The sequence below is a fragment of the Sciurus vulgaris genome (assembly GCF_902686455.1).
Source record: "Sciurus vulgaris genome assembly, chromosome: 7".
NCBI classification, from domain to species: Eukaryota; Metazoa; Chordata; class Mammalia; order Rodentia; family Sciuridae; genus Sciurus; species Sciurus vulgaris.
The window spans coordinates 28,952,627-28,975,288 of record NC_136467.1 but is presented as its reverse complement, the minus strand read 5'-3'; the positions used below and the strand labels follow the sequence as shown (position 1 = coordinate 28,975,288).

Below are 22,662 nucleotides of genomic sequence, written 5' to 3'. Positions count from 1 at the left end.
ATACCTTGAATAATAAATCCCAACAGAGGCGTTGGCAGGTAATGGAAGATCAGATTTATACAAAATATAGAGAACATTCCCATTAAACTATGCTAGATCTCCATGAACCACTATTTGAGCAACTGGGGGATGGGGTTAAATTAAAAAAAAAAAAAAAAAAAATGAAGACTCATGCAAATTTCTACTCAGCAAGCCAGGTTTTTTCATGTCCCTGCTTGGCAACAATATAAAAATTTTGGCTGAGGATCAAGGCTAAGGTTGAAGCAAGGTAAAATGAAACAGAAAAGCCAAAATTCAATGTAAGGGTAATCTTGAAGATTAGTAGTAGGTGCCTGAAGAACCAAGAAAATTAAGTTAAAATAATGCAACAATATATGGCCCCACATTGTACTGGGGCCTAGGAAGCCATGGTTAGGAAATGCATGCTAATTATAAATTAATTACTCTGCTTATATGTTAGCTTCCAATGATGGCATATGAAAACATAGAAGATATTTCCAAAAATACCAGTAAAGAAGTGTGTAAACTTCTACAAATACCACCACATTCTAATCTGTTTTAGAATGCACCCTTATTCACTTGAAAAAGTTGCCTGACAAGGTCACTAGTATTCTGTTTCATAAACCTCGGGTGTAAGCGCCCTTTGTCTCTGGAGCAGATGGTTTGGAATGGCACTTAAATTCTAGGAAATCATTTTTAGCTAACAGAAGCCACATACTGCTAAGTATTGTTACTTTAAAATACTCGCTTCTATTTGGAAGAAGAATCAACTTCCAGTAAATTCCCTAATTACCTGATTTGATTTTAAAAGAGTAGCTATTTTGATCAAAGCTCTGGTGAATTTAAGAATTAATGAATTATTCATTGGATTTTCTGTTTAGAAGTCTTTTTGGTAAAATTAAATATTATCTGGCATTAAGACATTAAGGAAAATGATCAGTCATAAAAACTGCAATCCGTAAGGCCAGAAAGCACCATGGGCAAGTACTACCATCAACTAGTAGGGTAGTGAGAGTGTATGTAACAACAGAATAGAATAATGTAACCTGAAATTAAAACATATTCATAGAATAAAGCAACGGGGAAAAAGGGATCAGGATTCATTGAAGATCTTCAACAGAAGTATATGTTCAATGGATGGAAAAGGGAAGAAAGATGAATGTTTTCTTTTCTTACAAAAACTGTTGGATGCCTGTAGCTTAGAACAGCAGAGATGAGGTATCATGGAGAAGATGTCTTTTTCTCTTCTCTCCATTGAGAAGTTCAATTACTCCATTTCTGTGAGTCTCTAGGCCATCAACTACAGAATTTGCTTCCAATGAAGATCATTATGAGACCACTCTGATTTTAGTGTAAAGCAAACCTCAACACTTTGAATGAAAGATGGTGCTAGGAGAATCGGGCTTCAGCATCTACCACACTCACACCTGCTGCCTTCCAGAGGAGAGACTCTGTAAGGTAACCTTGTAGTAGGTGCTCACAAAGGACAGTTAGTTCAGTGTTTTTCCCACCTACTGTGACCTGATTTTAAGATTAAAAAACTGAAGGAGGAGACGTTGACTCTCATGGAACTCTATGGTATTGCCCTATTTAAAGACTTAAAAATGAGAGGTTGACAATTTGAATAATAAACCACCCAGATCAGGGGAGGTGCACAAAAAGGCTGCAAGGGGCCATGTGGAATAACAAATAAGTGGTCTGGCCTCACAAACATTGTGGATATCTGCACAACCACATTCAAGTAATGGGTGCCAAGCAGAAGAGAGCAAATTTTTTTGTTGCCCAATTCTGATATATATATTTTTTTTCATTAGGAGGAGGAAAACTAAATGTTCTATGAAATCTTTCATATTTTAAATGTTAGCAAATTAAAGCAAGAAAAAGCACTGCTCAGGTTAAAGAGAGCCGTGCTCAAGGCAGAATTTGGCTTGAGGTCCACCAATGTGTCTTCTGATGGTTTTTCTAGGGGGAAAGTATATTGACTAATTTGAAGCAAAAACTAGGCAACTTCATTCTTTTTCTGTTCAAATTCTCCATTGTTCTTTTTTGAACTGGTTAGGTGAGTAGCTTAAAAGTAATATATCCTGGATTTTGGGTTTATTTTGGTTTTGTTTTGTTTGGTACTGGGATTGAACCCAAGGATGCTTTATCACTAAGCTACATCCCCAGTCATGTTTGCTTTTGACATGGGGTCTTGCTAAATTTCTGAGGCTGTCCCTGAACTTCTGATCCTCCTGTCTGAGCCTCCTGAGTGGCTGGGATTATAGGTATGCCCCACCGTGACCAGTTCCAGGTGATACATGCTCTTAATGGGAAAATATCAACATATTGTAGCAATTATAGAAACCTTTAATAATCAGGTTTCCTTGAAACCAGGTAATCTTATCAATCCAAGTAATACTATATTCAGATAATCAAAGTAGTTCAAAACTCTATAGGGCACACACACAGACCTTGACTGGCCTCCTCTAGCTTTGGAGGGCCTATGAAAACACATTTGGGGAAATATCTATAAATGTCTATTTATTAAATGATATGACAACATTTCAATATATTTAATAACCATAGAGCTGTTAGGATGCATTTCAGCTGATAATTAGTTTTGATGGCTTCAGAGCCTCATTTTAATATTTGACTAAGAAGCTCAAGCAATCCAGTAATGATGTCTATACCCTCTTGATATATTTGTCTGTAAAGGTCTCTAATTTACTAATTATATATATGTGTATATATATATATATATATATTTTTTTTTTTTTCCCCTGGAGAATTGAACCCATGGGTGCTCTACCACTGAGTTATATCCCAACCCTTCTTTATTTTGAGACAGGGTCTTACTGAGTTGCTGAGGCTGCTTTTGAACTTTGATCCTCCTGCCTCAAGATCTTGAGTCATTGGGACCAAAGGTTGTGCCACTGTGCCCAGCCATAAGCACGCTTTTTAATGAGATGATAAGGCATAACTTTTAAAAATGGGTACCAGATAAGAAATATTTATAAATTAAAGAAATTCAAATTCAAAAGAGCTTCTATTCTTACTGAAAGACCCTAAGCCTCTCACTGTCCAAATGTGGGTTTTGTCTAACTTAAACAAACAAAAAATTTCCTACACAAGAGAGCCCCTTCCAGGCTTCTCTGATCAGGTAGACCAAGAACTTGTTTACAGTTTTTTGATAAGCAGGCAGAGAAGCAAAACTCTCAAATTCGGTGCTCTTCCTCTTGTTCTCTTAGCACAGTGTAATGTTCAACTTTCTCGTCCTGCGCCAGGATCCAAGGGGTGGTCCCTGGCCCCAGATGTAAACTGGTTATTGACTTTCCTTTACCCTGGTGTCCTACCTCCAACTCTATTTTTCTTCCTTTGTACTGGGGACTGAACCCAGAAACACTCTGCCACTGAGCTACATCCCCAGCTCTCTTTAGTTTTTGAGACAGGGTCTCACTAGTCCTCACTCCATTTCTAACCTATCTAAAGAAAGCAAGCACAGAGATAACCTCAGGCAGGACAGCCAGGAAGGGGAGAACTGCAGACACAGCACAGCAGTGCCACAGTAAGGAGCTGGGACCTCATTTCTAGTCACTCTTCTGCAGTAATTAGCCTGTGGGACATTAAGTCAGGCTCTCAACTCTTGAGAGAATATTACCCCAACTGCTTCAGATGATCCAACTGGGCATGGATGATCCAGGTAATATAATTTCTAAGATATTACCTTAGGAATACCCAATTAGATACTATCATATACAATCCATAAGATATCACCTTGTATCTAATAGATGAAGACAATTCGACATTGTCCTTCCACCGAGATGTGGACAGAACATTCACTGTTCAGTTTACTGCTGGTCTCAAACCTCACTCTAATTTTGGCACTAAGTCAGGCTTAACAAAGAGTACTATAAAATCCTGATTTTATAGTTTGTCTCAGACCGAGGTTCATGAAAGTATGAAATTAAAAGAGCTCATTAAGTGACCCATTCCAGAGGTGAATAGACAAGCTTAAGAACAGCATTCAATGTTATATTTTACATTACATTAAGGGAACAGGTTTGAAAATAAAAGATGTTTGTGAAAGACATTTTTACTTATTTATTTACTTATTTATTCATTTATTTTTGCAGTACTGGGGACTGAACCCAGGGGATTTTTACCACTGAGCTACCTCCTCAGTCCTTTTTATTTTTTATTTTGAGACAGGGTCTTTCCAAGTTGCTGAGGCTGGTTTCAAACTTGTGAACCTCCTACCTCAGCTTCCGGAATTACTAGGAGTACAGGCATGTGCCACCATTCCCAGCTAAGAAATTTTAATTAATACTTTAACACAAAAGATCCCTAATTTGGTTATATGTCTAATATTGATTTATGCAAATTTTTTTAAAGGGAAAGGTTTTGGTTAGAAGGCAAGACTAGGAAGTTGTTCCAACATTTATCACTTTATGAGGTTTGTTATAAAATAACATCACTCATATAATATTGTACAATACAATAACACCATAACTTTTATATATTACAAAACATACAAATACACATACACACATACAGAACATGCACACATTACATTTTTTAAAGATTATAAACACTGAAACTTTCCCAGTTTCTTTATAAAGTATTTGAGGTAACCACAATTTGTCATTTTTAACAATTATGTGCTTTTATACTGCACAGTAATTCTTTGGTTTTATTTAAAAGCATCTTAGCCATGTAAAACAAGTAGCTTATCTTAGAAGCTTATTGTTCCTTCTATGAGCTATGTAAAATAAAACTTTTACTTTATAAATAATTCAACATTCATGTACTGTAAATCCACAGGATGAATAAAACTTAAAACCAAGATGTTAACTGAAGGATTATATGATTACTGAACTTCTCAGGAGGCTGTAATGACGATGATATTGTTGGTTGACATTAGGTCAAATTCCTCAGGAGTAAATGAATGGATACCAAAAAACCAATCACACACACAAGAAAGGCATGCTTGGTTAAGTGGGAAATAAATAGCAAAATGAAATCTATCAATGCGAATCATTTAAAGTTTTCTATGGAAAGTCAGAGCCTGGCATTCCCAAGGTACAGATGAAAAGCCATAGACAATATGATTGAAGTGAAAGAAATGTTCATAACAAAGACCATTTGCATTTTGGTGGATAAGTGGGTGATTTCTGGAGCTGTAAACTCATCTACTAAAAAGTTGAGAGCAGCACCGCTTTCATCACTGCTAAATGCAATCATTCAGCCACGTTCTAAAATGAGAAAGTTCTTGTCGCAAGGAAAATGCTGTTCAGCCGTTTATTGCTTTTTTACTCTGAAGTTTTTTTCTTCCTATTTAAGAAACGTAGGGAAAGCAACTTCAGATGCTTATTTTCATCTGTAAACATTCAAAAAAAAAGCATTAAGTAAATAACATAACACTTTTTTTTGTTTTCCTTTTGACTGTACCTCTATCTGGAGAATTTAGCAAAGTTGCAGATGAGGAGGAGAGCCGCTTGCTAATGACGGGATCAACATGTTTCGAAAGATTCATGGTGGAAACTGACCGCCTGTCTGGATCTAAAACAAATGGAGATAATGCTAATTGACAGCCAGCATGCAGGATTGCAATTTTCTAGCTCACTGATGGAAGGAGAAACTAGGATTGGATGCTTTTCAGCTGTATTTCTAGATCTTTCATAATAGCACAGTTTTCTAAGTGGACATGGTAAAGGTAACTTAAAGGCTAGAAATAAAATTCATTTTTTTCTTACAGAATAATTACTCAGTGCACAAGTCTGAAACTCAAGGATACTGTTGTAATATAACAAGTGGATGAAGACAAAAGGAGAGCCAATAAAGGGCTATGGAAATAACAGACCAAGAAGCAAAAAGAGGACAATAAAGTGAATGCCTTCATCATTCTCGAAGGTAGGAACGATGGGCTGGGAAAAACACTGGGAAAAAATGCACAGCAGGTTCTGTCTACTTGCTGATGCCTTTCTTTATAGAGCCAGGCATTCCATACAGCTCATTACAGAAAAGTGGTTTTAAGAACAAGAAAGACAAAGAAATGCTCTTGGTAGGGAAAGGATGGCCATACTGCCTTACTTTTATAAAGGTCTACAAATAACCTTGTGCCCCATGAGTTTAGTGTGGCCTACAAATGCAGATTTAGTGCACAAACTTGCCCAACAAAAGCAAAAGTGATGTAAATAAAATAAGAATTCTTTATAAGCTGATGAGTATTATTGTTCATCCTGCAAATAATTTAAAAATAATTCTTAAAGTTCACATCAAAGGGAAGAGCCACATAAAAGACAAAAATCAGCTCTGTTAAATTCCTGCTGGATCAGTGGAACCAAGTTGTAATCACGCTTGTCAGCACAAGTTATATTCCCTGAATAATACTACCTACAGTAAAACTCTAAAAATTTCATTATAAATTTGTCCATCAGGCAAGTGGATGTTCTGACCTACAATAACTGAAGTTAAAGAAGTTTTGCTGTGTTTTATTTTCTACTGTTAGAAACTAAAACTAAACATAAAACTAAAGCAAGAACATTCATTGTGGCAGATCCTTCAAAATCTAGTTCCCATTGGCTTAATGAATCTCAGCAGCAAACACTGTGCAAAAAACTTCCCCCAAGGAATAACCATTTTTGACTATTATTTATTGTGTACTGTGATCTGCACTTCGTCTTCAATTAACATCTTTTTTTTTTTTTTTGGTGATGTGAATTGAACCTAAAGGTGCTCTACCACTGAGCCATATCCTCAGCCCTTTTTTATTTTGAGACAGAATCTCACTAAGTTGGTAGGACCTCGCTAAGTTGCTGAGGCTGGCCTGGAACTTGTGATGCTCCTGCCTCAGCCTCCTGAGCTGCTGGAATTATAGGCATACACAACTACAACTGGCTATGGATTTCTATTTTCAACTGGGATTTATTTATATGGTCAAAATAATTTTATTAAAAAAAAAAGACACCAAACACTATTTCTGTGGCTTACATTTACACATAACTGAGGGGCTCTTGGGGCTGACCTAATGATGACAGCATTTAGGGAAACATTAAAGTGATGAAAAGTGAGGCCCAGGGCACATGAAGGAAAATGAAAGTCACTCCCAGGTGGTTCGATAGCAACACATTTTCTAATGCTACTCTTCCTATGATGAACTTCAGTTGGAGGAAAATTACATCACATGCAAGCCTATCTTCAGGCAGATTCTCCACAAGGTATTAGAAAATTTACTTGTGTTTCAAAGTAAAAGGAAAAAATTAGCTAGACTAGGTCTTCCTATCCATCCAAACTGCTGTGAATGGTAAAACATTTAAATCTGCCATAGATCGTTAAAATTACAGAGCTGTGCCATGAGTGTGTTTTCTTGATATGAGACTTGATATATGAAATACGAGACTCTTATTCATTTTTTTTTCTCACTGAAGAAAACAAATTCACAAAAGGATTTATAATGGATCAATTTTCAAAAGCATAAAAGTTTTAGACTGGTGCTAGTAGATGTACCAGCACTGTACAAGACACTGATTTCCACGCGGACAGGCTCTAGGATCTGCTTGTTGGTCAGTAAATACTGAGCAGGCATCCCGCCTCAGGCCGCAAAGTGAAGTGTATTCACAGTGAGTGAGACTTGGCTGTTGCTTTCCACATCATAGTTCACTTTCTAGTCTCTGAGAACTTCAGCAAATTCCAATTACTTTTAGACAAACTTTTGTGTTCTAACAGAGCACAATTTGCTCTAATTCACAACTTTTGTAAAAATACATTTTATCCAATGGTTCACAAATACAGTACTGGTTTCTCTTGTTCTGAGTGGCAGAAATAAAGGTCATATGTTAACTTCTGAGTATGGAAGAATTAAAGCTAAGCAGCTTTATTTTTCCTCGAAAATGTTTGACAATCTATTAACAGAGTGGATTTTTGTCATACACATATAAAGCATGAAGCCAAGTTTAAAAAAAAAAAAAGATTCTAAAAAATATGCCATGACAATTTTTCTGCATGGAATATATATGCAAAACTCTTTCCCTAGAATGAGACAGCACATGTAAATGACCTCTATTGTCACAGATTTGATATGTGCTCCACCACACACCAGGGGGTGGTGAAGAACCAAGGGAAGGACATGTTTTTGAATTTGCTTCACTGTCATGGGACAGTGTAATCCCAGTGGCTCCAGAGTCTGAGGCAGGAGGATCACAAGTTCAAAGCCAGCCTCAGGAAAAGTGAGGCGCTAGGCAACTCAGTGAGAACCTATCGCTAAATAAAATACAAAATAGGGCTGCGGTCGTGGCTCAGTGGTCAAGTGCCCCTGAATTCAATCCTTGGTATCCCCATCTGCACCGCCCCCAGCAACAACAACAAAAAAAGGGTTAGAGAAGATACACAGAATGTTAGGAATGAAATAGAAGAGAGCAAACAAACAAAAATTCAGTTAGATAAAACTACAAATGGTTACAGCAGTATGGAAAGAAGGTATGGGGAGCTAAACTGGATGTACTTTGGTTCCAGAATATTTTTTAGCTAAATTTTTAAAAAATTTTTTTCTAAATTTTGGATTGTGCGGGGGATTGAACCCAGGGCTTCAAGCATGCTAGGCAAGCCCACTACCACTGAGTTATATCTCCAGCCTGAAGAAACATTTTTAAAAACTTTTATCCAAAATGATCATTTAAAGAGAGAGCAAACATGCCACATGTAATTATTTCAACACCTTTAAGTCACCTGAGTCATATTATCACACTTAAGAAATGCTGTGCCGATTCCAGATGAGGTCTCTGCAGGTGGACAGCAAGCATGCATTATGACTACACAGTGATGGCTCAGCCACCCATGGACCGGCCCTAGGGCTACGGTGCCAGCCAGAGCCAGGCAATCAGCAATCACAGGGATGTCTGTACCAGATTTTCTAGTACCACCCAAAGGTGTGAAGTAGTGGTCCAGGCCTGCTAAATCGAGAAAGGTGAATGATGACTAAACAAAACCATCTGGGGACAGAATGTAAGACATGATTTTGAAAGCAAAAAAAAAAAAAAAAAAAAAAGACACAAATGAACAAGAACTAAAATACTATGTAAAATTCAAGGTGTGTTGAATTTACAGTACAAGTACAGTACAAGCCTTTCACTAAGTCAAAGCTCAGTACGATTTCATGTTCATTCAAGGAAGAAAGAGCTTAGACATCTACTACCATTTCTAGTTTTTCTTAAGACACCTGCATACCTTCTATCAAAGAATTAGTGTGGCGGACACTTTAGGGTCAGAATGCACAAACTCAGTGTCAATTTTGATCTGTCATTATTACTATGATTCCTCCAGAGAAAAAGATAAAATGGGTTAAGTTACTCCATAATCCTGGAAATGCTTATGCAAATAAATAGCTAAAACAGAGTTGAGACTAGCTAGTTTTAGTAATGCTGCACAGATTTCTCTTTTAGGAATTTTATAACACATAAGAAAAGCAGCTCCTGTTAAGGGAGAGGACCTTATCTTCTTACCTCCATCACCCTCTTATCCTCAAAGAGTGGAAGCATCATTTAATTATAGTATAATGATTTCAGTAGGATTTTTTGTTTTGCAAACAGATTTAGAAAAAAGAAGCGTATGTACAAAAGAGGTGTCTAAAAGTGGCCTCCAGGTATTTACCTGCACTGTGGATGCCAGGACTCCCATGGAGGGGGCCTCCCCATGACCACCTGTTAGGCTTCTGCCTTGGCTTCTGGCTCCTTTCCATTGTGCGTCGTACAACTGCTTCATGGCGTTCCTGAAATGCAACAGGGGAGCCAGTGGTTAGATTCAACCAGACTGTTTGAAATTTTTACAACTTAAGACAGAGTGGAGTGAGGGGTATTACCTAAACCTCCACTCCACCACTCCTAAGCTATTTGCTGATATCTACACCTAACCTAAAGGTAGGAATATCATAAAGCCCTTGGCATACAGCAGGCACTCAAATACCTTTGCTACTGGGTGTGATGCTGTCCTCCACACCCACAGGCCTGGCAGCACGCATCTGGGCTTTGAACTTACGTTTAACACATAAGCTACTTTTTTTTTTCTCCCCAGGGATCAAACCCAGGACTTTGAACATGTTGAGCAAGTGCTGTACAACTCAGCTTTATTCCCAGTCCCATATGTTCTCATTTTAATTTTTTGTACTAAACTGAATCCAGGGGCACTTTACCACTGGGCTACATCCCCAGCCCTTTTAAAAAATCTTTTGAGACAAGTTCTCGTTAAGTGATCCAAGCTGGCCTCAAACTTGTGATCCTCCTATCTTAGCCTCCCCAGTAGCTGGAATTGTAGGTGTGCACCATCACTGCACCTGGCTGGTACCATATTTTAAAAATGGAGTTCAGAATCTGAAGATGTACATAATCCTGAGTCCATGATTCAGTGAGCCGTATTATCTATGTGACTTGATCATTCTGAGTCTCAATTTCCATTTTTGCAAAAACAGATGTGTAAGATTTAAGGGTCAAATGGTTATTGTGAAAATGGTTATAAATGGTTAGGCCATACTGAAACCTGATTATTTGGAGTTGTCTTAACACTTTAGTATAGATGAACTGAACATCAATAAACTATAGGTGCAGACCAAAGAAATGGGGCTTTTAAAATTCCCATGGCAATAATAACCAGCCCATTCTCCACCTGCTTCCCACACCTCACCCTCCCCTAGCACCTTGGCTATGGGTCCCACTGATCACTCTGAAACCACAGCATCCCAGCACCTGACTGCAAAGCTCCAAAGAGGAGTACGGCATCTTGCAAACGGGAGCCTCCCACATCCTTCCTGGAAAGGTGCTCACCTTGTCCTCCTCCAGCCTCTGCCTCCGCTTCTCCTCCACCGCAGCCCTCCTGCGCTCCTCCTTCAGCCGCTGCTCCTCCAGCTTCTTCTTCCGCTCTTCCAAGTGCTTTTCATAGTGCTGTCTGGCTCGCTCTTCTTTTTCTAGCCAGATGATTTCTCGTGCGGCTTCACGGTGAAAAACAGGGAGATCCAACACAGGCAGGTTTAAAACGTGAACAGTAAGGCTGAGTGGCCCACGTTTAACAAATATGGGTTCTGTGGTCTTGTGCTGACCAAGCCTGGCCTTTGCTCTCCTCAGATTCCCAAGAAAAGCATACTACAATGCCTTTAGTTTTCAGAATGATTTAATGTGCTAACAAGGAGGTCAAAGAAGATGCACTGAATTCTACCCGGTGGGAACCCACACAACCCTCTAGTTTGGTACCCAATAAGGCATAAACCACATGCTCTGGGTTTAATCTTTATATTGACAGAATGCCCTCAAAATTAATAGTACTATCTGTCCCTTTTTTAAAAATGTAGCATCCTCTAGTCTAGGACTAAATTTCTCTCAACACAGCATTGGTTTTCTGGAAGAATTGAAAGGATGTGAGAGAAAATATTTAAATGATAAAGAATGTATTAAGTGCCTCACAGACTTATCACACTGTCAGCAGTGCCACCAAGTAGGCAGCTGACCTGGTGTCTGAGGAGCTCATGATATAGTTAGATAACCCCTAAGCCTACCCAAAGCCAGATGATAATGTACAATTCAAAAACCACTATTCAAGCAGGGTGTGGTGGCACAAGCCTGTAATCCCTGCTACTTGGGAGGCTGAGGCAGGAGGATCACAAGTTCAAGGTGAGCCTCAGCATTACAGTAAGATCCTGCCTGTCTCAAAAACAAATAAAAAGGGTTGGGAAGGTTAGCTTAGTGGCATAGTACTTGCCTAGCTTGCCAGGACCCTGGTTTTCGTCCCAGATACCACAAACAAAATGAAAACACTGTTCAGCTGGAACATGCATCATGACACATGCCTGTAATCCCAGTGACTCGGGAGACTGAGGCAGGAGGATTGTAAGTTTAGGGCCAACCTCAGCAACTTAGTGAGACCCTGTCTCAAAATAAATAAATAAAAAGAACCGAGGATAGAACTCAGGGGTAAAAGTATCCCCAGGTTAAACCCCTGGTACAAAAAAAGAAGAAAAAAAAAAAAAAAAAAAAAAAAAAAAAACTGTAGGCAAAAGTGTCCATACAAAATTTAGAGCATAAATCTTATGACATATAAATCAAAATGTTGCTTTTTAAGAGAAAAAAATAGAAATTCAGAACTTTTCTATTAAATATTGAAGACATCCCTCATCCTCTAAATGTTTAATACTAAACATGTCACATTTTTGACAGCATTAACTCTTTCCCCATTTGAGGACACAAATCTACTGAAAAAGATTTGAAGGGACTTTAATAGAAAGGAGGACAAAGACAATTTTGAGGTGACCTGTCCTTCTGACATTTGGGTTGGTGTATGGGGAAAGCTGGGACTGCTACATGACAGGCCTGGTTTTCTACCCAGCCGAGTCACATTGAGACCTCAGATATATCCATTTAGATTTTGGCCTTCTCTTGCCTCAGATGAGGTAACCCATCTTCAAAGTTCCTCCCAATTTTAAAGTCCATTGTTCTAAGGGCTGGGGATATGGCTCAGTTGGCAGAGTGCTTGCCTTGCATGCAGAAGGCCCTGGGTTCAATCACCAGCACCACAAAAAAAAAAAAAAAAAAAAGCATTGTTCTAAAGAAATTCCCAGGCTCAAGTTAAAAATTTACCTCAAGTTAAAAATTTACTTTCAAGAAAGAACACATAGTAAATGTTCCGTGTAATATTTACTGAATTCCTGAATAAACAAAAGACACTGAGAACACACCTTATAAAAGTTGACAGAAAGGAAATGTAATTTCTGAGACCTTCCTCTAAATGCACTTACTACAATCACACATACTCAAGCACGAAATACCCTCTGGATTTTCTTCATGGGACTACCTTACCAGCAAGCTTTTAATGATGCTACACATTTAAATTCATTTAAAATGGTAGACATGCAGTAAAATAGATCTTGTTAAAAATTAAACAGTACAGAAGAGGTGAAGGTAAAATGACTGTCTTCCTCCCACCCCAGACCTTCTTACATTCCATTTCCCTCTTCTTGAGAAATGTACCCCACCTATTGAACCACAGTGTCCCTACTCTTCTGCTCTTGCTATCTTTACTTGACATCTCTTAGAGATCTTTTCATAGCAACACATGGAAACATGAATCTAACAGTATCTTTTAATGGCAACATACTGTTTCACTGTGCACCTAATTTTATATAACCAGTTAACTGTTGATTGAGAGGTCATAAATTGTTTTTAGTGTTTTACTAATTAAAACACATTGTACTATCCCAAATCTCTGTGTAAATATATGGGTTGTCCACGAACAAGTAGAACTGCTGAGTCACAGGGAATATATGTTAAAAATTTTGATAGATATTGGGCTGGGTAAATAGCTCAATGGTAGAGCACTAGCCTACCTTAGCACTAGCCTAGCTAAGGTTGTCCTTGAATTTGCAATTCTTTTGCCTTAGCATCCCAAGTCAATAGGATTACAGACATGCGTCACCATGCCTGGCTCAGAGTATAAATCTTTTTTATGCTTGTGATGGGAATATAAACTGATATGACCTCCACAGAGACTGCATGGTAATAGTTATGAGTTTTATTTTGTGCAGTGCTGGGATTGAATCCAGGTCCCCACATATGCTAGGCAAGCACTCTAGTACTGAGCTACTTCCCCAGCCTGTATGTGGTCACAGATAAGTTACTTAAACTCCCTGGGATTAATTCTGTCAGGGTAAATTGTGGATAAAAACAGAACCTTCCTCAGATTCATTGTGAGGGTTAAAAGCCGGATTACATCTACGGTATGAGAACAGTTCTTTACTTATTAAACACTTAGTAAAGTTGGCTGTAACTGTCATCATTGTAATCATCATTTGGACTCAGAAAATTACAGGTACTTCTTAAGGCTGTACTATAAAATGACCACAGCACTAGCCATCATTACACCAATAACTGGTTCTTCCCCGAATATCTTTTCAAGGAAGAATATTTCCTTAGACAAACTTTTGTTCCACTTCTGTTTTCTACCAGGAAGTGGAGATCCTATTAGCACTTTCTTTAAATAATTGTCGTAAACAGTCATACAGAGAATAGGCTAACAATGTTGAAATTGCAAACAGCACTTTCTTGTTATTTCCGAGCATGCCGGTAAGTGCTAGGATGATTTGCTAAGTCCAGATTATGCAATCTTTTAAAATGAAGGAGAACACATGAAAGATTTCAGTATTTTAATAAGATTGAAAATTAACTTATTCTATGAGTTTTGGTAACTTAAAATATTCCCTATAGATGTTAGATTATGCTAAGGTTGTCTGTTCTTCTTGCACATACTTTTTATTTTTGGTAGTACTTGTGATTGAACCCAGGGATGCTCTACCACTAAGCTACTTCCCTGGCTCCCCTCTCCCCTTTTTCTGAGACAGGGTCTTGTTAAGTTGCTAAGGTCACTTCGAACTTGTGATCCTCCTGCCTCAATCTAAAAAAATACTGGGATTACTGAAGAGCACTACTAGCCCAACAAGGTTGTATATTTTCTCACCAAGAAATGAGAAATCCAGCTGGATGGTGGGGGGAAGTTTAAAAAAAAAAAAAAAAAAAAGCTAGAAGGAATAAAACCAAGCCTAGCAAGACTGAGACTTTTTGTTTGGGCCAAAACAAAAAAGCACCCAGCTATATTGTTTAAAAGAAACAAAGGTGAGACCTGGGGAGGTAGCTCAATGGTAGAGCTCGCCCTAGTATACAGAGGCCCTGATTTGATCCCCAGTACTGGAAAAGGGGGAAAAAACAAAACCTCAAAACAAGGTGTCAAATAAAGCATAAAAATGAAGGCAAATAGCTATTAGACAAACCGAAACAAAATGTAATAAGTGTGTATGATACTACCAGGCAAGATGGAATCAAAATGCAAATGAGGAAAAAGATAATAAAAGAATTAAAAAATGGTCCCAAGATCTCATGGTCTAATGAATAAGAGTTGGGATTTTAATTCAGTTCTGAACCAAAAGCTTGTGCACTTAGTTACTACACAATACTGCTTCTATATTTATTTCTGCGTGTCTCCAATTCAGTTAGATTCATCATGTAACCTTAGTCACTATCTGCACGTTCCCCGCTACCCCACATTGGGAACTGATGTGTGTTCTGATAACAGATTCATAGATCAAATGGTCTATGAAATTAGAAACCCCAAGGCCTTCCTCAGTTTCTCCCTCCTGGATGCTCCATCCTAACTCAACACAACAGACTATCTTGTTCTATCAGAACCCTCTTTCACATGCAGTGCAGCCTCTACAGGCTTCTTGCCACAAATTCAAGCTCTCCTGCTCTTCTTGCTTGTGATATCTAGAACTTACCTCTTCAAATCTATCGTATTCACTCTTCCCAGAGACAGCTTCCCCAAAAACAAACCTGGAAAGTTTGTTAATTCCCCTGCCTAACTCCTTTTGGCTTTAAAATCACCCCGAACCTTGACACAGGCTACCTCTGTGCAAAATACCTCTTTTCACCTGGCAAACTTCGACAGTCCTTCAAATCCTTGGTCAAATACCAGTTCCCCTGAACAGCTGCTCTGAGGAGCAAAGCGCTCTGCCAGCTCTTTTCAGTCCTGACATTCCAGAAGGTAACACTCTAAGTTTAAACACTGGGGAGCTCTCCCTCACATTCACAATGTCAAGGTAAGTGGACAGTTCAAGTACATTTGAATAAATGAACTGAAGAGTTAAAGGACTCAGTGGCTTCCAAGCAAGGTGGTTTACACTGGGCTTTAGTGATAATTCAAAGCCTTTTCAATTTGTCTTTTAAATTGTTTCTCCATTCAACTCTCATTTGAAATATTACATAGTAAAGAACTGCCTGGTAAAAAATGTGACCTGCTGGGTGTGGAAGCACACACCAGCTACTCGGAAGGCAGGAGGATTACAAGTTCAAGGCCTGCCTTGGCAATTTAGTGAGGCCGTCTCAAAAAGTAAAAAGGCTGGGGATGTAGCTCAGTGGAAAAGCACTCTTGAGTTCAATCCCCAGTCCCACAAGAAGAAAAAAAGAGAACAGAAAGATGACCTTTTGAGATACCCACACCACCATCTCCTGCCTCACTGGGCCTTCCTACTTTGCTGGCCTCCATGGGACTGAAGTGCTAGGACAGCAGTTCCAAGAGCCTCCTTCATAGCTGGGCTGAATGACTTTTGAGATAAGGAAGCAAAATAAAGAGATGAAAGTTTCTAGGCATTCCCATCTTCAGGGCCAGGCTTACAGGAGTGTTTAACTTCTGCTCAAGAGTTTTGCTGGACTGACTAATGGCTGCCATTGCAACTCTTCTGTTACAGCCTCAACCTAACCCATTCGCACTCCTCATAGGATGTGGTGGCTCTCTTCATCTGGCTGTCTCACTAGACACCTCCAAGGCGGCAAGAACATCCCTCCATCTGCCACTCCTTAGTTCTGAAAGAGGACGCTTCCCGGTTCCACGCTTCTGAGTCAGTGCCAAGGGAATCCTGTGACCTGCCATCTTTATCTCTATCCCTGTCACCATGTTGTCAGCTCTAACTGCACGTCGACACCGAGTGATTTACATGTTTATCTTCGCAGCCACTCCAAGAGGCAGACACTGTTATTAAACTTATTTCATGAGGAGAGTCTGAGAAACAGAGAGGTGAAGTAACCTGCCTGCTGTCTCACAACAAGTAAGTGGTGGAGCTGGAATTCAAACTCTGGACTGCCTGATTAAAGAAGCAAACAATGAGCCATGGTGCCAAGGGGCCTGGGCTGGAGACTGACCACCAACCTCCTCCTCCACCCCAGGAGAAGTTGGGCATCCACATGTGAAGGTCCTAATCTTCCAAGATCACTCAGCCTCTATTAATGTCTGCTTAAAATACCCATCACTTTTCAGGTTTTAAAATCTTTTTATGCTCACCCTAAAAGGCAAGATAAATTTGGAAGCAAAAAAATAATGGCTGCTTAGTCACATGGCTCATCTTATGTGATGGCCTCATTTTCTGCTTACCTAATCCATTGGACAACAAGCTATTCTTTCCAGGCCCAAGCCTGACTCCTGATACAGCTGCTCTGGTATGTGCTAATGTCCATATTCCTCCCACGAAGGGGAATTTGGATCCCTGAGCTGTCTGCTATCTGCCGGCTGGCCTTGTGAGCTTTTGTTTGCATATTCAGTAAGTGTCAACTTTAGGAAGCTTGGGTGTCAGTACTGACCCTGGTTCTGCCACAGTTTATCCATTTGACATGTGGATAAGAAAGACGGCTTCCTTGATATCAATATATTTTTGTTGACAGTCTCTAAAGAGGAATATCCCTTCTCAAAATAATGAATCATCCCAATCAAATAATGTGAAATATGAAATCGGGTGAGTTTCAGGCACAACTCGATTCCTCTGTATGTGTGTGTTGCTGGGGGTAGAACCCAGGGTCTTGTGCACGCCAGACAAGCACTCCAGCACTGAGCTGCATTCCAGCTCAGCTAAAACCCCAACCAGGACTACAATGCTACTGATTGTTTGCTCATTAACACTAACTTGCCTATCAGCATTGTTGAGATGAATGTTCTAAACCAGGTTGAAATGATGGCTTACTCTTGACCATATTTATTAATAGCACCATTCCTGAGTTGAAGTTCCATTGAGATTGGGGAGAAAAAAACATAACAAAACACCCAAAGTGAAAAAACTGTGACTGGATGGGCAAAAGAAGTCTGGTGCAACTACCTAGAAAAAAACATTGCAACTATAATTTAACTGAAGTTTGTTCAAAGGTTAAAATCTTTCTCACATTATCTTATTCGTTTAAAAACACTACAGTATGACAGATCTTGTATACAGCTTTGAACTTGGTTATGAAAGTCAATAAAAATGAATTAAATATTCATAAGCTCAATTTTCTTTAAGAACTGTATTAATCAATCATATATTCTGTGATTATCTTTCATGATTTTATAAAATCCAGAAAAATCCCAAAAAGCCCTAGTTGGAAATGCAAGTCTATAGTCACGTGAAGATTTTGGTCTCAGAGGAGTGGGCATGTAGCTCTGTTGTGGAGGGCTTGCTGAGGCCCTGAGTTTGATCCCCAGCACTAAAAAAAAAGTAGGGAAAAAAAATTTTAGTCTCAGAAAAAGACAAAATAATTAAATATATACTGAGTACCAAAAGTGTAACAAGGCACTTAAACAAAAATTAAACATAATTAATACTTCAAATATACTCCATGTCATCTTTGAAAAGGGAAACTCCTGTATTTCCCCAAATGCAGAGGAATATTTGTCTGCTATGCATTCCTTAAATATCATCTTGAAGTATTAACTTGCAGGAGTAGTAGAAGAGTAAGAAGGTTTAATGGTTAAAAATAAGGATTTAATACTGTGTGACTCAACCATTAATAAAGGCAGCTTTTCAGGATCATCTGTTAATGTCTTAACTAATATGCAGCCCCTGCTGCAGCTGACTGCACTCTTAGATGTTAGATGGACCAGTCATCTAACACTCAGCAATTGTTGGAGACCATGTGCCAAGCAAGCTCTTCTAGGTCCACAGAAATGGGTGGGGGGAACGCTCAAAACCCTCCCTTTGGAGCACATATTCCAGAAGGGTTGGACGTAATAAACCAGTAAGTAAAATACACACAAACTTGAGTATTGGTATCGCCAGAGAGAAAGATAAAGGGCTTCCTGGTTGAGAGAGCTGCAAATTTGAGTAAGATGGTCAGGGAAGGCACGAAGCATGAAGGATGAGTCAGGAATGGGCCTGGCACGTTTGAGGGATAAGAAGGTGGCCAATGTGGCCAGGAGAAGTGCCAGGGAGAGGATGGTAGAGGGGGTGGGCGTGGGCATCAATAGTAAGGACTCTGGCCCAAGGAAGGTGGAGAGCCACGGAAGGCCTGGGGCAGAGCCATGGTACAGTAGGCCCTGACTCCAGCCATGCTGCCAGCAGCACTCCAGCCATGCTGCCAGCAGCACTGGCTGTGAGCAGTGGTTATATTCTGGAACTATTTTAAGGATATTTGAGGATAGATTAGTTATGGGATGCATAAGAAATAAATTTCTGCTAAAATGTTAGGCAATCTTTAATTCGATATTATTGTCCTCCCTCACTTAGAATGTAAGTCCCAGGAGGTTAGGAAATTCAGCTTTTTCACTGTAATATCCCCAGCATCCAGGCTCAACAGTAACCACCTGTTAACTACTAGTTGAAGGAGAAGATGAATTTAAAGAGAACACAAAGGAACTTTAGAAGGGGCGGGGCTTAGTCATGCGTTAAGCTAGCTATAGTAAAACAGAACATCCTGCTGCATAAATGCTGCTTGCTCTGATCCCCATCAGGAAATCAGCTAAAGGATCTATTACTCCTAATGGACTTGAAGGCAATCAGAGATCAATGACATACAAGTTTCTCAAAAATAATGTCAGAATCCACTTCAAACTCAGAGTTTGTCCTCTTGTTCTGAGTCAAATGAAAATCCACAGGCAGCTACACATCTCCCTTCCTCCTAAGTGAATGGGATGCGATTCCAGTCCTCAGCCTCCGGAAAATCCGCCCTTTGTGTCTAAAGCAGAGGGATCTCTCCCTACTCGGCAGCATCATGGCTTGCTGGGGAATTTTCAGGTGGATCTTGATGATCCTATATATACTAAAAACACGCTTAAATAGCTAATGTGGCGGAAAGGAGAAAGGGTCTATCAACTACTCCATCTTCCTAGATTCTCTGTTACTTCCTTAAGCTAAAATATCAGAGTATATTTTTAAAAATAAAGGACAATCTATTAAATACTTTATATTGGCAACAATGGCAGGCCCACACATCAAAAAGTACAAACACAAGCTGGGCATGGTGGCACCTGCCTGTAACCCCAGCTCCTCAGGAGGCTGAGGCAGGAGGGACCTCAAGACTCTGTCTCAAAAACTAAGAAAAAGGGTTGACGATGTGGCTCGGTGATGGAGTGTGCCTGGGTTCAACACACACACAATACAATTGCTGCAGTGATTTGCTACTAAAGGTGATAATTCACAGCGAAGTGTTTAGAATACTGCCTGCCTGTAGGTAGTGCTCAAACATTATATTATTATTTCATCAAATTCTGTAGAGTAAGGAAAATCAGCAAAAATTTATTACATGTGCTTTATACTTAGCACTGTGCTGTATATTGGGATACAAAGAATTAGAAATTATGGCAAGACTTTTTCTTTTTTAATATGGTGCTCAGGATCAAATCCAGTACTATTCCCCTGAGCTGTACCTCCAGTCCTTTTTTATTTTCCTCTCTTCTTTCTTTCTCTTTCCCTCTCCCTCCTTCTCCCCTCCCCTTCCCTCTTCCTTCTTCCTCTCTCTCACTGGGGATTTAACCCAGATGTGCTCTACCACTGTGCTACACACCCGGCCCATTTTTATTTTGAGACAGGGCCTGTTGCCCAGGCTGGCCCTGAACTTGCCATCTTCCTGCTTCAGGCTCTAAGTAGCTAGGGTTATAGGTGTACACCACTCTGCGTGGCCCATGGTTGTACCCTCTATAAGCTTAAAACATGCACAACCAGGAAGCTGCATAAAATTTAAATCTAAAAATTTAAATATAAAATAAAAATAGACTGTGCATGAAAATGATAGTTATATAAGATAGAGCATTTAGTAAAAAAACTGATAGAATTTTCCGAAGGGGAAAGATGATAAAGACTTCCTGGGAAGGCTTTGAAGAGAAGGACCAGCACTAATTTATGACCCAGAGCTGGAGGAATGAAGAACTGCAGGGTAGTTTCGGTGACTAAGATACAAATGTATTAAGGCCAGGGCTAGAATGATGGCACAGGTAGTAAATAGATAAGCATGGATATAAAATTTGTTTTGAAGACAGAGGCACCTACACTTGTGACTTAAAGGATGGGGACATAGAGCATCTCAGCTTCTACCCACATACTAAGATAGATGAAGCCCTAGTGATAAAATGAGGCTGAGTCCAAACTGACCACTGGTAGTCACAAGTGGCCCAAAAAGCCAGAATGGAGACAGTCAGTGGACAGTATTTGGCCAGGCAAGAAAGACAGAATGTTTCATTGCACAAAAGTCCCAATAGCTAAGATTAGCAGTCAGAAAGAACTCAGTACCTCTAGCAGCAGCAGTATCAAATATGGCTAAAAAGGAAATAATTTTCTTTTTTTGTGCGGTGCTGTAGATTAAACCAAGGAGCATTTCCAGCATCCCATTCGCTCCCATCTATTTTTAAAGTTTTTGAGACAAGGTCTTGCTTAGTTGTCCAGGCTGGCCTTGAACTTGCAATCCTGCCTCAGATTCCCAAATCGCCAAGAAGTAATTTCTTGGGGCCAGAAAAGAATTGGTACAAATGATTGGGATATAGAAATTATCAAGACAAGTCAGTTTTAGGGTGAGAGATAAACGCATGATTAAGTTGTACAGGAACTGAGTTTCAGGCAATAGGGAATCATCTGCTGCCTCATGAGTAGCTGGGAATGTGGGATCCACAGCATCAAAAAGGAAGAGTTGAACCAATCAGACAAATGATACCCCCACAACCCCCAGGAAAAATGAAACTAAAGTTTAGAAGAGAGACAGCCAAAGAGATGTAGCAGTCAAGACAGGGCAGTTTGAAAGAATGGCCTGAACGGAATCAGATGGAATGACTGAAGAGACCACATATAAAGTTTTCAGAGGACATAGCCCAAATGACTGACAGGAGAGTCTCAAACATCAAGAATTATGTGTGATTTTATGTGGAAAATTAAAGGATGATGTAGAAAGAGCAGACCACACGATTCGATCCTACCATAAAAGCATTAAAGCATGAGTCGGATCTAACCCCAGAAAATCACCAATAGAGCCAGCACTCCAGGCCACCAGGAACAGGTCACCAGCCTTTCACTCTCCCTCCCACTACCTTGCTTTTTTAAATATGTGAATTCAAAATGAAAAAAAACAAAAATCTTATTGATTTCAATGTTGATTTCAACCTACATCCAACAGTAAAAATCAGTCTCATTGGTCATTCATTTTTAACTCTGCTTCTCATAATTTATGGAATATTCCCCTCCCCCCCCTTTTTTTTTTTACTTGAAAAGTTTTGATTTGAAAGATCAATAACAGCTGATAGTATCGACTGGTTTTGTTTTCAAAGTAAGAACACTCCAAATATTTTTTTATTCAGCAATAGCTTTTGTGTGTGTGTGTGTGTGTGTACTGGGGGTTGAACCCAGAGGTGCTTTACCACTGAGTCATATCCCCAGGTCATCTTGAGACCAGGGCCTCATTAAGTTGCTGAGAGTCTTGCTACATTGCTGAGGCTGGCCTCCAAGTTGGGATTCTCTTGACTCAGTCTCCAGAAATAGCTGGGACTATAGGCATACAACACCACACCTGGCATTTTTTTCCTTTTTCCTTTTTTTTTTTTTTTATAATATTCAGTGCTGTCACAGCTTCTGGAAAGCACAATTTCAGTTTCTGAGGAGTCAGGTGCACCTTGTGATATCTGTTTAGTATTGAAGATCATTTAGAAACCACTCTCATGTACTCTTAAGGCACAGTTCAGATTAGGTGCTGGATTTCTCATGACTTACGCAAATATACAAACTTTACACATGTTTATCCCCATATTCATGAAGACTGATGGGACCCTTGGGAGACTGGGCAGTTAAGGTAGGCGAAGCTACAGTGGTAGGTACAAGGCACTGCTTTCAAATTCAAAATGAAAACAATGGAAAGAAAAATAGAAATTAGAACTGATATA

The 22,662-nt window shown here is 39.4% G+C and overlaps 1 protein-coding gene across 11 annotated transcripts in view; it reads right to left on the bottom strand.

Annotated features, from left to right (window-relative positions):
• MAP7 (microtubule associated protein 7) overlaps positions 1-22,662 on the bottom strand; it is a 170,075-nt gene that overhangs the window by 30,104 nt on the left and 117,309 nt on the right. For 7 of the 11 annotated variants that reach the window (XM_079146222.1, XM_079146223.1, XM_079146219.1 and 4 more), the window contains 3 exons: positions 10,794-10,957; positions 9,628-9,745; positions 5,431-5,541 (listed from right to left, as the gene is read on the bottom strand). In XM_079146222.1, coding sequence (XP_079002348.1) covers positions 5,431-5,541; positions 9,628-9,745; positions 10,794-10,957 — 393 coding nt within the window. The remainder of the gene's footprint in view (positions 1-5,430; positions 5,542-9,627; positions 9,746-10,793; positions 10,958-22,662) is intronic. The other 4 variants (XM_079146217.1, XM_079146218.1, XM_079146225.1 and 1 more) reach the window with 1 other exon arrangement.